This window comes from Carassius carassius, chromosome 11 (assembly GCF_963082965.1).
Source record: "Carassius carassius chromosome 11, fCarCar2.1, whole genome shotgun sequence".
Classification (NCBI taxonomy): Eukaryota; Metazoa; Chordata; class Actinopteri; order Cypriniformes; family Cyprinidae; genus Carassius; species Carassius carassius.
The window spans coordinates 22,892,228-22,907,902 of record NC_081765.1 but is presented as its reverse complement, the minus strand read 5'-3'; the positions used below and the strand labels follow the sequence as shown (position 1 = coordinate 22,907,902).

The 15,675-nt window shown below is 37.1% G+C and overlaps 1 protein-coding gene across 7 annotated transcripts in view; it reads left to right on the top strand.

The window, feature by feature from the left end:
- Positions 1-15,675, top strand: part of LOC132153043 (peripheral plasma membrane protein CASK-like) — a 205,700-nt gene that overhangs the window by 121,914 nt on the left and 68,111 nt on the right. For all 7 annotated transcript variants that reach the window (XM_059562184.1, XM_059562181.1, XM_059562178.1 and 4 more), the window contains exon 3: positions 14,436-14,541. In XM_059562184.1, the coding sequence (XP_059418167.1) occupies positions 14,436-14,541 (106 nt within the window). The remainder of the gene's footprint in view (positions 1-14,435; positions 14,542-15,675) is intronic.

The window sequence follows — 15,675 nt, the reverse complement described above, 5'->3', positions numbered from 1 at the left end:
CCGGGTGACTGCAGTGACCCTCTGATCTGGACACAGACTGGATCTGGTGGCCACGGTGACCTCGGAACAAGAGAGAAACAGACAAATATTAGCGTAGATGCCATTCTTCTAATGATGTAGCAAGTACATAGGTTGTTATGGGAAGTGTTTCCGGTTCCGGTTTACCTAATTAATGCAGCCTAAAAATCCTTTAACGGATTTGGATAATAAAAGCATATTAGTATGTTATGTGTATGCCAGGTTAAAGAGATGGGTCTTTAATCTAGATTTAAACTGCAAGAGTGTGTCTGCCTCCCGAACAATGTTAGGTAGGTTATTCCAGAGTTTGGGCGCCAAATAGGAAAAGGATCTGCCGCCTGCAGTTGATTTTGATATTCTAGGTATTATCAAATTGCCTGAGTTTTGAGAACGTAGCGGACGTAGAGGATTATAATGTAAAAGGAGCTCATTCAAATACTGAGGTGCTAAACCATTCAGGGCTTTATAAGTAATAAGCAATATTTTAAAATCTATGCGATGCTTGATAGGGAGCCAGTGCAGTGTTGACAGGACCGGGCTAATATGGTCATACTTCCTGGTTCTAGTAAGAACTCTTGCTGCTGCATTTTGGACTAGCTGTAGTTTGTTTACTAAGCGTGCAGAACAACCACCCAATAAAGCATTACAATAATCTAACCTTGAGGTCATAAATGCATGGATTAACATTTCTGCATTTGGCATTGAGAGCATAGGCCGTAATTTAGATATATTTTTGAGATGGAAAAATGCAGTTTTACAAATGCTAGAAACGTGGCTTTCTAAGGAAAGATTGCGATCAAATAGCACACCTAGGTTCCTAACTGATGACGAAGAATTGACAGAGCAACCATCAAGTCTTAGACAGTGTTCTAGGTTATTACAAGCAGAGTTTTTAGGTCCTATAATTACCACCTCTGTTTTTTCAGAATTTAGCAGTAAGAAATTACTCGTCATCCAGTTTTTTATATCGACTATGCAATCCATTAGTTTTTCAAATTGGTGTGTTTCACCGGGCTGCGAAGAAATATAGAGCTGAGTATCATCAGCATAACAGTGAAAGCTAACACCATGTTTCCTGATGATATCTCCCAAGGGTAACATATAAAGCGTGAAGAGTAGCGGCCCTAGTACTGAGCCTTGAGGTACTCCATACTGCACTTGTAATCGATAGGATACATCTTCATTCACTGCTACGAACTGATGGCGGTCATATAAGTACGATTTAAACCATGCTAATGCACTTCCACTGATGCCAACAAAGTATTCAAGTCTATGCAAAAGAATGTTGTGGTCAATTGTGTCAAACGCAGCACTAAGATCCAATAAAACTAATAGAGAGATACACCCACGATCAGATGATAAGAGCAGATCATTTGTAACTCTAAGAAGAGCAGTCTCAGTACTATGATACGGTCTAAATCCTGACTGGAAATCCTCACATATACCATTTTTCTCTAAGAAGGAATATAATTGTGTGGATACCACCTTTTCTAGTATCTTGGACAGAAAAGGGAGATTCGAGATTGGTCTATAATTAACTAGTTCTTTGGGGTCAAGTTGTGGTTTTTTGATGAGAGGCTTAATAACAGCCAGTTTGAAGGTTTTGGGGACATGTCCTAATGACAATGAGGAATTAATAATAGTCAGAAGAGGATCTATGACTTCTGGAAGCACCTCTTTCAGGAGCTTAGATGGTATAGGGTCTAACATACATGTTGTTGGTTTAGATGATTTAACAAGTTTATACAATTCTTCCTCTCCTATGGTAGAGAATGAGTGGAACTGTTCCTCAGGGGGTCTATAGTGCACTGTCTGATGTGATACTGTAGCTGACGGCTGAATGGTTGCAATTTTATCTCTAATAGTATCGATTTTAGAAGTAAAGTAGTTCATAAAGTCATTACTGCTGTGGTGTTGGGAAATGTCAACACTTGTTGAGGCTTTATTTTTCGTTAATTTAGCCACTGTATTGAATAAATACCTGGGGTTATGTTTGTTTTCTTCTAAAAGAGAAGAAAAGTAATCGGATCTAGCAGTTTTTAATGCTTTTCTGTAGGATATGTTACTTTCCCGCCAAGCAATACGAAATACCTCTAGTTTTGTTTTCCTCCAGCTGCGCTCCATTTTTCGGGCTGCTCTCTTTAGGGTGCGAGTATGCTCATTATACCATGGTGTCAAACTGTTTTCCTTAACCTTCCTTAAGCGTAAAGGAGCAACTTTATTTAAAGTGCTAGAAAAGAGAGAGTCCATAGTTTCTGTTACATCATCAAGTTGTTCTGAGGTTTTGGATATGCTAAGGAATTTGGATACATCAGGAAGATAACTTAAAAAGCAGTCTTTTGTGTTAGAAGTGATGGTTCTTCCATACTTGTAACAAGAAGTAAAATTTACAATTTTGGCTATATGAATTTTGCAAAGAACTAAATAATGATCTGAGATATCATCACTTGGCTGAATAATTTCAACACCATCAACATCAATTCCATGTGACAGTATTAAATCTAGAGTATGATTTCGACAATGAGTAGGTCCTGAAACGTGTTGTCTAACACCAATAGAGTTCAGAATGTCTATAAATGCTGATCCCAATGCATCGTTTTCATTATCAACATGGATATTAAAATCACCAACTATTAAAACTTTATCTGCAGCCAGAACTAACTCGGATGTAAAATCACCAAACTCTTTAATAAAGTCTGTATGGTGCCCTGGTGGCCTGTATACAGTAGCCAGTACAAACATAACAGGGGATTTATCATTAACATTTGTTTCTTTGGATAATGTTATATGAAGTACCATTACTTCAAACGAGTTTTACTTGTAGCCTGCCCTCTGAGAAATCCTGAAAACGTTGTTATAAATCGAAGCAACACCTCCACCTTTGCCTTTTAGACGTGGCTCATGTTTATAACAGTAATCTTGGGGGGTGGACTCATTTAAAATGATGTAATCATCAGGTTTTAGCCAGGTTTCTGTCAAACAGAGTACATCTATATTATGATCAGTGATCATATTATTTACAAAAAGTGTTTTCGTAGAAAGGGATCTGATATTCAATAAGCCAAGCTTTATCATTTGTTTATCCATATTGCTTCTGTTTTTTATTTGTTGAACCTCAATTAAATTGTTAATCTTAACTTGGTTTGGACTTTTTTTGTATTTTCTAGTTCGGGGAACAGACACAGTCTCTATAGTGTGATATCTAGGTGAAAGAGTCTCTATGTGCTGAGAATTAACTGACCTCTGTGACGGGAGGCAGCTAGCAGACGGTCGGTTTAGCCAGTCTGTCTGCTTCCTGACCTGGGCCCCAGTTAGTCAAGTATAAACACTAAGACTATTTGCCATATTTCTAGAGAGAAGAGTGGCGCCACCCCAGGAGGGATGAAGACCATCTCTTTTAAACAGGTCAGGTCTGCCCCAAAAGCTCGTCCAATTGTCTATGAAACCTATGTTATTCTGTGGGCACCACTTAGACATCCAGCCATTGAGTGATGACAATCTGCTATGCATCTCATCACCACGGTAAGCAGGGAGGGGACCAGAGCATATTACAGTGTCTGACATCGTGCTTGCAAGTTCACACACCTCTTTAATGTTATTTTTAGTGATCTCCGACTGGCGAAGTCGAACATCATTAGCGCCGGCATGAATAACAATCTTACTGTATTTACGTTTAGCATTAGCCAGCACTTTTTTGCTAGCATTAGCCAGCACAAATTTGCCAAGATGTCAGGCGCTCTGGCTCCCGGTAAACATTTGACTATGGTGGCTGGTGTCTCTATATTCACGTTCCGTACAATAGAATCACCAATAACTAGAGCACTTTCATCAGGTTTCTCAGTGGGTGCATCACTGAGTGGGGAGAACCTGTTTAATGTTTTGATCGGAACAGAAGAGCGGTGTTTTGACCCACGACTACGCTGCCTCACCGTCACCCAGTTGCCCTGCTGCTGGGGCTCTGTTTCCGGAACCGAACAATGTACAGGAATCCCTGAGCTAGACGCATCCAAAGCCGTATCTAGAGCCCTAACATTTTTACTGTCCTCAATTAAAGTTTGGATGCGTGTCTCTAATTCTGAAATCTTCTCTGTCAGCCTAACTATTTCCCTACAATTATCACATGTGAATCCCTCATCAGCGACAGAGATAGATAAACTGTACATGTGGCAAGAGGTGCAAGAAACAATGATAGGAGAAGCCATTACTCACCGTGCTTGATGAAAATTCTTACTGCGGTTGTTTGATGAACTTGTGAAAAACTGGAGCGAGGGAGAGGAGAAAAGAAAACAGCGATAGGTTCGAATGAAAACGCTAATGACAAGCTAACGAGTGCTAACGCTTTGCAGGTGTACTGCACTCACGGAAATAAAATAAAAGTGAACGATCAAAGTTAATCTGATAAGATTGATCGATAATATCAGAAATATGGTGTGAATTAAGTTATATTTTACCACTTTAAAAAACAGAGAGTGATAGTAAGATAAAGATTCTAGAGAAAAAAATAAAATAAAAACAGCTACACGGAGCTACAATTTGCTACAGAAGGCCAACAGGAAGTAGAGAAAACACTGTCCAACAGCGACACCCGCAGGCAGATTCACTCGGAAAGACATTAACTTGGACCTTCAAACTCCTCTTTCAGAAAGACACATGTTCCTCTTCTATTTAAGAGGGCTTAGAAATAGCTGGGTGTTAAGCAGAAGAGCCCCTTCTTCCTCAGCAATAGCATCAGTTTAACTTATTGTTTCATTTCTCTCTACCTACCCCATCACTGATTTGCGCTGCTGTCCTTGACTGACTGTTCTGAGTGTTTGTTTGAGGTATTTGACAGAGTAGGACATGTGCTGAGTGACTCTAAAGCTTTGCTTGGGGCCTGTGCTTTGGTTTTTGTGGGATTGAGATGAATGTAATTTTATAAATGCTTCAGGTGTCAATCAGGCTGGTTAGTGGAACTCAGTGTCAGGTGGCTCTCTGATACTCTGTTTGATGGATCACTGTTTACTCAGGTTAGTGACAGTGCTGTGTGATAGAGAGAGGCCACATATGCAGGAGTCACGGCCCAGCATAATTATTAGCTTGGAATTATTCTCCACCATAGTCAACAGACACACAGACCTCCTGCGGTCCGGCTGCAGTTCCAATCCAACTGGCTGACTTTACACAATTTCCAAGAATGCAATGAACACTTCTAAGGAAGAACTCATTAGTGGATTAGCAAATATGTGAGAGGTTCGTGGCATCAGATCCTGTTTAGTGCACATAGTAGCAAGTTACATAGACATGCAATGCATTATTTCCTCTTTTTTTCCCCCTGAGGTGTATGTATGCTGATTGGTCCATGTGTTTGCATTGAAATGAGTTGCCTATGCTTTAAGGGACATTTGACTTGCAAATGAAGGATTAGGATTTATGGGTAGGGTTATGAAGTGACACTTGTTAAACAGTTTCTGACTGGCATATGTGCAATGATTTTGCTGCTGTAAAATTAAAAAGCAATACAATTAAATATAATTTTCAATGTACTCAGAAGACAGGTTAGAAAATGAAAGTACCTTGATTATTTTTAATTCAGCAAGTTTGATTTATATTGTGCTTTAAGCATTTTGATTCTATATCAATTTATAGATTCCATACATTGCCCAGCCAGTGTTCAGTGCCAGTTACATTGACAGAAACTTATGTTCAACATGTTAATCTGTGGTCCATTACTAGGGCAAACAGCTCTTTTGTGTGTTGTTTTTCTGCATTGTCACTCTTGAGGACTATTTCTGAGAGAACTCCTTTGATTAGGTTCAATATCTTTGGGTTCTGATAGAAAGGAAAGCTCTGTCATTACAACATTTACATTAAAAAACAACAACAACAACAACAACAGTGTCTGCCTGTCTGGTGTAGGATGGTGTGTGCCAGCCTGAGCAAACAGTGGTATTTCATTCATCTCATTGTCTGTAATTATTTTTGCTGTGTTTTTTCCTCTTTGTATCTTCAGGTTCAGCAGAACTGTCCACCTTAAGGGATTCTTAATGTAATTTTTATGGCTGCCTGGAAGACATTGAAGCTATAAAAAGCATGCTGGGACTTAGCAGTTGTATGTTCTTTGGCAGAAATGATCTATCTGTATCTTTCTCTTTCTCTATGAATCACTACATCTGGTACACTTTGGTTGTATTCATTGTTTGATTTTGCTCCAGAATTATGATACTCTTATAGTGACAAAATATGTACACTCATATGATATTTTATATGAATATGTGTGTGTGTGTGTGTATTGTGATGCAATCTACAAAAACCCAAAACATTTTACCTTTTTTATGTTTTGACCAAGCAATTTTTATCCACATACTAAAATACTTCTGATTTATGAGCCATAATGCAAATAATTGAATCATCAGTTCAGTTAAACAGTCTGAATTGATTCACAGAAATTAACCAAAATTACCAATTCTAATGACTATTTTGCTACTGAAATTTCAATCAGAAACATCTGTCTTAACAATCTCATTCTCACAAGTTACAAGGATCACACAAGTCTTAAAACTAATGACCAAATAAAAGCACATAAAAATCAAAACAATATTAATGTTGCTTAATTTTATATTGGCAGCAATGTATTACATACAGTACTGTATATATCAAGAGGGCAAAGTTACATATCTCTGAACTGTGTTTAGTCACTGTTAATTAAAAAGCTCAAAACTAAACTTTTGTCTCAGTTCATCATAAATTTCACCTGGTTGATGTTTATTTCCTTTTCAATTGATATGGAAGTCCTCATCCTGAGGTGTAGGTCAGAGCACTCATGCACTCTCTGCAACCTTCAAAACTCTCATCTGCTTTCAAAGAGATTGCCATTCATTTCATTCTTAATAGAGCCAGAGAGAAGGAGAGAGAGAGCTTTATGGTTGCCATTGAATTGAAGGTCTTTTTTGCATGATTTTGAGAATATTTCACCCGTTTATTAGTTATGGCGCTGTGTGAGTGATGGTCCTCATTCTTCAGCAGGTACCCTTTGTTTCCCAGACTATTGTAATTCTGTGTGCACAGTTTGATTTGCCTGCTTGTTTTCATAGTGTGATATATACATACATACATCCTCAATAAATCCCAGAATGTTTATCTTAGATTAACAAAAAATATTTATTACATCTAACAAATGTAAAGAAAGAGGAAATAATCACAATGAAATAGTACTTCACATTATGGTATAAAATTAATTCCTAATGAATATCAAATCAGCAACAGTTTAGTCAGTTCAAACAGGAAGGTCACCAATATGGAAATACCCAGGTATATTTACTCGTTGGCGCTCTTTATCATTGGTGGACACTTGATATGGCATCAGGTCAGCAACAATGTAGTGTATTCCGATTCAATTGTATTACTCATGAATCCATGTTAATCTGACTCAGCAACAGTCACTAAGTGATTTCCCCGTAGGAATCCCTCCTTGCCACTATGTCATCCCTGATGAAGTCAGTAAGAATTGCTTTTCCACAATGAACAATTCAGCTCTGAATTAAAAAAACAACTAAAACGTCAGACTTAACCACAAAGCATTTACTAATTAACAGTTATATTTGTTTTTGATTTTCCTTACTCTTCTTCCTCGTTGCTGCACGTTCTTGATTCAGCCCCCTTCTACCTGTCTGAACCCTGATTGGACGATCACAGTCTGTCTCTCAAACAGGGGGAATGTCCTCATTGGCTAAAATAAATCTTGAGTATGTTACACACACACACACACACACACACATGTTTGTTTTTGTGAAAAGTGGGGACATCCCATAGGCGTAATGGTTTTTATACTGTAGAAACTGTATATTCTATCGCCCTTCACCAACCCTAAACCTAACCCTCACAGGAAACTTTGTGCATTTTTTCTTTCTCAAAAAAACTCATTCTGTATGTTTTATAAGCGTTTTGAAAAATGGGGACATGGGTTATGTCCTCATAAGTCACCCTCTCCTTGTAATACCTGTGTCATACCCATGTCATTATACAGAGTTGTATCCTGATATGTCACAAAAACAAGAGCACACACACACACACACACACACATACATACATACATACATATATATATATATATATATATATATATATATATATATATATACCGTAATTCCTCAAATAAAAGCTGGGGCCTTTATTTACCTGAACTACAGAAGGTAACAGGCTTTTATTTGAAGCAGGCTTTTATTAGAGGCAGGCCTTTATTTCTAATTCCATCTGTTTGATAAGTAATTGTTGTAAATAACCCATTTTAAATTAAAAGCGATAGCTTTTCAAGTGGACAGAGATCATAACATTAGCACAGAATCAGTTCAGAATCAATCACCAAAGGAATCAGTTCGGTTCAGACGCGCTGTGTGTCAGTCTGCTTCACGCTGAATCACGCATGCGCAGTATCATCAGCTCCTCGGTTCTCGAATCGACAGAAATGGTTCTCGGTTCGACAGAAACGGTTCTCGGTTCAGTGTTCTGGTGATCCGAAAACAGATGCAACCGGTTCTTGACTCGAGAATGAGAAATGCTCCGGCAGTGGGCATGTACGTTCGTTATTTGGCTCTGCTGCACAAATTTTCCCCCGGTCTTTATTTAAGACCGCCCTTTATTTGTCTGTGTTTACCACGCCCCCCGGCCACTATAAGAGGCCCGGCGTTTATTTGACTACCGGTTTTTATTTGAGGAATTACAGTATATATATATATATATATATATATTAGGGCTGGGTAAAAAAATCGATTTTTCGATTAATCGTTTTTTAAAATGTGGTCGTTTAAAAATCGATTCTCAAAGGCCATGAATCGATTTTTTTCCATATTTATTTCCGCAGACATTAAATGTAAGATTGGCATTAATCTAACTACAAATCTTCTCCACTAGATGTCACCCTCTTATGTGCCTCTTATGTTACCAACGAACCCATCATACATTCATTCAGTGCTTAAAGCAGTGGTTCTCAACCCGCGGCCCATCACGAATTCAAATGCGGCCCAACATATGCTGAATACGCACACACACACACAAAAAAAACTTTTGCAATTCACTTGAAGAAGTTCAAGCAAATAGAAACACCATATACTACCCAGCAATCATCCTTCATTGAAGAAATGTGGCAAAACATCTCTGGAGAGAACCTCATATTATTAAATTCGAAGGTGCTTTCCATATTTGGATCAACATAGGCTACATTTGTGAACGCACATTTTCTGCAATGTCGCGCGTCAAGTCATGCTCCCGTTCGCGTCTTACGCCATCGGATAATGTGTGCCGAGGCTCTGAGCAGACAACCGCGTAGACAGGTGCGCGTGGTCAGTAGGCTTCAAAAGCACAATTGCACATGTTCAGGCAGTGTGAAGAAGCTCATTGCTACTCGAACCTGTGCAATCCGTCAATAAAGAATATAAAGACAGCAATGACATGCAATGATTCTGGGCAATTATTTGTTCACATGTTTGTTGCAGAGCGAACCATCAGCGTGCGCTTTCGGGAAGTATAAATGGAAGAAGTCTGCATCCGTGCTGACCGTGTCTGCGTCCGGATTGCTCATGCGGAAAGTATAACAAAGGCTTTACAATCGCAACTTCATTGTGCTGTTACTACATCGAGCCGAATTTCACAAAATTGTCAGGTGTAGTAGAATTAATTATTTATTTCAATGAATCTAATCGATTAGATATGATAATATTTAGGCTATAATATTATAAATCAGGTTGGTTTGTATTGGTGACGTAATGTGCGTGCGGCCCGCGAGACTTGTACTTGGACCATAATGCGGCCCGCTGGAAAAAAAGGTTGAGAACCACTGGCTTAAAGGGTTTCAGGTGCTTTGTCGACGTTGATGCCACCTTCAGATAAAAAGTCAGAGGCATGGAAGCATTTTAGATTTCGTATTCAAGACAACGACGAGAGTGTTGTGGACTGTTCACTGTTCTTTTTTATACATATAGTATTTGTATTAAATCTATATTCATTGACTTGAATCGAGAATCGAGTATAGAAAATAAATCTTAAGATCTTTGCCCGAACCCGACGGGACCCGATCGGACTTCATTTCGATTCAGGCTTCATTTATATCATTTTACATGGGCTCGGGCTTGTGCGGTAAATGAGCGGTCATGTAATGTGTTTCGATTAGCGCGAGAAAGATGCGAAAATGTATGCTGAGTAGTTGAAACGGAGGCTTGCCTCTGACGATTACGTTTTGGTAGCACCAGCAACTAAAGCAAAGTCTGAGGTTTGGAAAAGTTTTGACCTTGTTTATAATGGGAATCCTCGAATAATGAGCCAGAGGGTTATATTGCTGGACGCACCATCAGTGAGCGCAGGAACGCGCTGAAGACATCTACAGTGGATTCAATCATTTTCCTCCACAAAAAAATACTTTACGCCTTACCTAATCTTGGTGAGTAAATGTTTTTCAAATAATAACTAAATATTAATTGAGTCTTAAATGCATAATGTAGGCAGAGTAGGCTATATAAGCTAATGTTGGCATTATTATTTTATTATGTCAGCTGCTATGCCGAAGCAAATCCGGCAGAGCCTTTATCTTAATTAATTTCATTATTGCCAAATACCCATCTTAATTTAGATTTTATCTTAATTCAATTTTTTAAGAAAGACTTGTTTTTATTGGTGCGTTGGCCTATTTATATGCTAAATGAGCCTATTCTATTTATAGAGTGCTGAGATATTACGCTGTTACGGAGGACTTTTTTTTTTTTTCGAACAAACTTTCAAGTGGCCTATTACGTTAGTCATGTATAAATTATGTTAAAACATGTATAAATGACTCATTCCTGACAAAAGGCAAAAGAGCTGTGCGTGCATACATTTGAATAATGTCGGGCTGTAAATGGGTTCGGGCTTTTAAAAAGCTGTCAATCAAAATGTACTTGTCGGGCTCGAGTCCTGTCGTGCTGAACTTTTAAGGCCCGATTGCAGCTCTAATAGAAAATCGAATCGAGAATCGAAATCGAAATAGAATCGATTTGAGAGCTTGTGAATCGAAATCGAATCGATCTGGAACATCTGAATCGATACCCAGCCCTAATATATATATATATGTATATATATATATACACGTATATATATATATATATATATATACTGTATAAATCTTTTTATCGTGGGCACTTCTAAATACCATGAATAATTATATGAATAATTATATATTTCAAAGTTTTCAGAATTTGAGATGCATTTTATGAATACTTTTCCCATCAACTGGTCAAAATGCATAACATTCACTCTCTGACATCAGATGGCGCTAAACTGCAGAAAATGCAGTTATTCTGGAAACCCATGAATAAAGCATTTTCTACTTCGCTACTTTCTAAAATGTATTTAAATAGATTTAAATAGTCATGGGCAATTCCATGCAAAGATCATCCTTACCATGAAAAAAAAAAAGTTTGGCATACACAAACAGACCTGTTCTTAAAATGTTCAAGACGGTCTATATTTAATTGTATGTAACCACTCTCATTGAATTTTACAGATATTTGTGGTTTTGTCACATCATATACAAGGTGTACATTATGTACATTACAACCTGTTTGCACATTCTCCTCTAGTACATTCCTGCTCATCAAGTCTACAGTATACTGTCCTGCACATTTTATTTTATAAGCTTTTTTTTTTTTTTACAAGCATATAACCATGTATGTGACAAATAAAACTCTTGAATCTTGAATCTCGGGGGAGTGTCTGTTTTATGGTTTATCAGTAACAAGCATCTGGGCTGGTCAGTCTGATTAATGTTCACTCTCTTGGATAGACTACTATTACTTTTTGTTCTGGCTGACGGAGAGGAGATTTCCTCAACTCAGCAGGTGATGATTTAAATGTTTGCAGTGGGGTTTTTTTTGCATCGCAACAAGCCAACTTCATGCATCAGACAGTATTGTACTCCAGTCTGTGTAGCTTCTCTGTAATCTGTAATATATACAGTAAAAGGCATTTTTTCCACATTTGACAACTGGGTCACAGCTAATGAAACAAGTCGGGGGGAGGACTTTACGCTATAGGGAGGAAGTGCGTAAGTTTTAAAAGAATGGAGAGGAGTTTTAGAAAAGTGTGAAGTACTTATATATGCATGAACATGTTGTGATGCTTATTGTTATTCCGAGTCATGGCCTTGTGGTTAGCATACATCCGACACTGAGGTGCACACTTCCTGTTCTATCTGATCTGTCTCTATCTGACAAAATTTAGTGTGGAACTTAAGAAGTCATTGAAGTGTGACCGTTCTGTGGACTGTGGTACGTAAAAGCCCATGCCATGGTAAAGCCATTGTGGTTTACACATGCAGAATACTTATTTATACTTTGTTTTTTTTCGGCCAGACTCGAATGGATTCACACATCACATCTGGTTTGTTAAACGACTGTTTTTACTGTCTTCTTAGGGCTGTGTGATTCTTGAATGCCAGCAGTTTTAATTACAGATGAGAAGAGCAGCAGTGTGTGAGTGTGTGTGTGTGTGTGTGGGGGGGGGGGGGGTCATCTACTAGGGCTGCACGATATTGGGAAAAAAATGACATTGCGATATTTTATTTTTCTGCGATATATATTGCGATATGAAATCTAATCTAATTTTTTCTTACAAACAAAAATGGGGTGAGCACACTTACATTCTCATTTTAAATGATTTAAACATCAGAGTATTATTTAAATTAGAGTAAATTATTTGTTATAACTTTAGGATATGGTTTGAATTGTTAACATATTAACTAACATGAACTTACCACGAGCAATACTTTTGTTACTATATTTATTATTCTTTGTTTATCTTAGTTTATAAAAACACAGCTGTTCATTGTTTGGTATTGTTACTTCACAGTGCATTAACTATGTTAACAAATACTGTACTAATTTTGATTTCGACAATGAAGGCTATAGCTTAAATGTTTAGTAAATGTTAAATAATGTAGTTAAATGGTTTAATAAATAGAACATTATTGTAAAGTGATTTTTTTAATACACCAATTCAGACGTCTCGTGAGTTCAGTGTTGGACAGGTCAGTTGTTTAAACCATTCATTAAATTGAATCGGTTCAAAGGAATAATTAGTTTGCGAATCAGACGTGTACAGCATGCGTTGTGTAATTATCTCTGCAGTTTAAGATATCGCACAAGATTTGACAACACAGAAAACATTTCATCACTGGATGTTTTTTTTTTATTTTTTTTACACCATCGTGTCAATTGATTTTGATTAATATGCGCGAGGGAGAGAGAGCAAGACCGCGCTCATGTTGTTTGAAGACGGATGAACTACGACAGCCTACAATTGCACATCCTGCGATGTGACTATCATGGATTCCTACATCGCGATATCGATGCTTAAACAACACATTGTGCAGCCCTATCATCTACACAGATTTGTGCAAAAACCTGCATCTGAATTACCATATAAAAACTAGTTTTAGCAGTGAAAAATGCAGATGAGATGTATGTGCTGAGTTTGGCTTTTTGTAATAATTTAGGATATAACAGACAATGGGCCTCATTCATTAAACCCGAAGAGAACAAATTTGAGTGTAAATCATTGGGAGTGTCATGCTGACGTAAATTTTCGGATTCAGGAAAATATTTGTATTTTGAAAATGTTAGTTGGTACAAAATAAATTTACACCTGCTCCCTACCATGTGTAAATGGTGCATAAAACATTTACACATTCTGTATTGTTTTAGACAAACTGATTACATTGTATTATAATGTTATTTATATAAGGTCATTTGCCTAGGTTTTTTTTTTTTTTTACCCTTTAACTTTGGGTAAAACGAAGAGCTTGTCACTGTCTCTTTTACATAACCGTCCAATCACAGTGGAGGAGGGACAAACACTACATTGACCAACCATCATAATTGTACAACACAACAATGAAGAAGTTAATATTGCTGGTTACTGAATTTTTACACTCAGTAATATTCTTCAAATAAGATACTCGTAACGTTACTGCTGTAAATATATTTTAGCAAACAATGCGTCACTCCAGAAAATGAATGATTGGAATTCATTAACATACACACATTTAACTATCAAATCTGACCTTTACGAATTATTTGTGAATCTGGAGTAGAGTTTTGCTTAAATTACTCAGAATCTACTCATATATTTATGAATGTTTCATGAAAAAGTCCCTGTAAGAATCTAAATAAAATTATATCATTCCTTATGCTTGAATTTAGCATTGTTATAAAATCTTTGCATACAAGTGTTTTTTTTTAATGTTGCTAAAAATAATACATTGTTTTGTACAAAATTTAATTAAACTGAAAATAATCTTTGCTCCTTTATTAAGAATAGTAATTCTCAGTGACTTCAAGGATGAAGCCAAGGATGAAGAGCTATCTTAAACCTGTCTTGTTTTTAAACTTTTGATATGCCTTTTTGTCTTTCTGTAGATCTGAAGAGGGAAGCGAGCATCTGCCACATGCTGAAACATCCTCACATAGTGGAGCTTCTGGAGACCTACAGCTCTGATGGGATGCTCTACATGGTGTTTGAGTTGTAAGTCTTTCATTCTGAGCAAATCTTACAAATACACTTTTGTTTTATCATTTCATGGCCTGAATCTGGTTTGATAGAAAATGGGAAATTCCCCCGTTAGGTGACTCTTATTGGGGGGGGGGTACTTCAAATTGTAAGACTTAAAAGCATGTGCAAATTATATATTCTGTCATTTGTCCCAAGTGTTTTTCACGCTGAAATATTTGCGGGAATTTCCAGCATTACAAGAGCATTATTTTGAAGCATATTGTGATACAGTTGGCATCTTAAAACAATGCATGAACTTGCTGTTGTCTATCCTGAGTAGCCTGTGTCTGTTTCTCTCTCAGCAGTTTTGTGTTATAGGGTGAGCTTTTTAATTCCTCAAATGCTAAAGGTTCATAAGTGCAGAACTTTTCTCAAATAACTTTCATGCAGTGTGAGTTCTTATCCGGAGAAGCACAGCTGCCTCTCAAGGGATTTTCTTTAACCACTTGAGCTGTTATTTAGATTTTTTGAGAATTAGGCATATGCAATATTGGACCCACCGGTGGGTCCCCAGAGTTGATGTGGTTAAAGGCCTTAGAGACCTGATCTGACACAAAAGCAGGGGAAGCAATTTCTGAAAATGGCCACAATTAACCAAGTCCACAATTCATTGTTCAATTTGTGCTCAGAGATAATAGGCAAGTACCAGCGAAGTGAAATACCACAATACCAGCACAGTTTTTAAAGTTTAATATATGGATTATTCTTACAAAATGATTAAAACACCATGGCACTAATTATTTTAGATATTAAACATGCAATTTAGTAATATAAAAAAACAATAATAAAAACTATAATGTTCTCAATCTTGTGCAAAGTGTAACCTAGCAATTAATTATTTTGAATTTATGTTATGCTGTTATTTAAACAGATTAAAATTAAAATATTCTGAAAAAAGTTAATGGATATTCTGCTACATGTTCATCCTCCACAACACTTTAAGGACCGTTTACACCATACATTTTTTATTGTTAAATAAAATTAATTTTGAATTAAGCAACACTTATGACAGAATCTTCAAAATAGCAACTAGGTAGGCAGATCTCTTTATATCTTTCCAGTTAAAAATTATCTTGTTAGACCATGTACACAACAAATTGATTATAA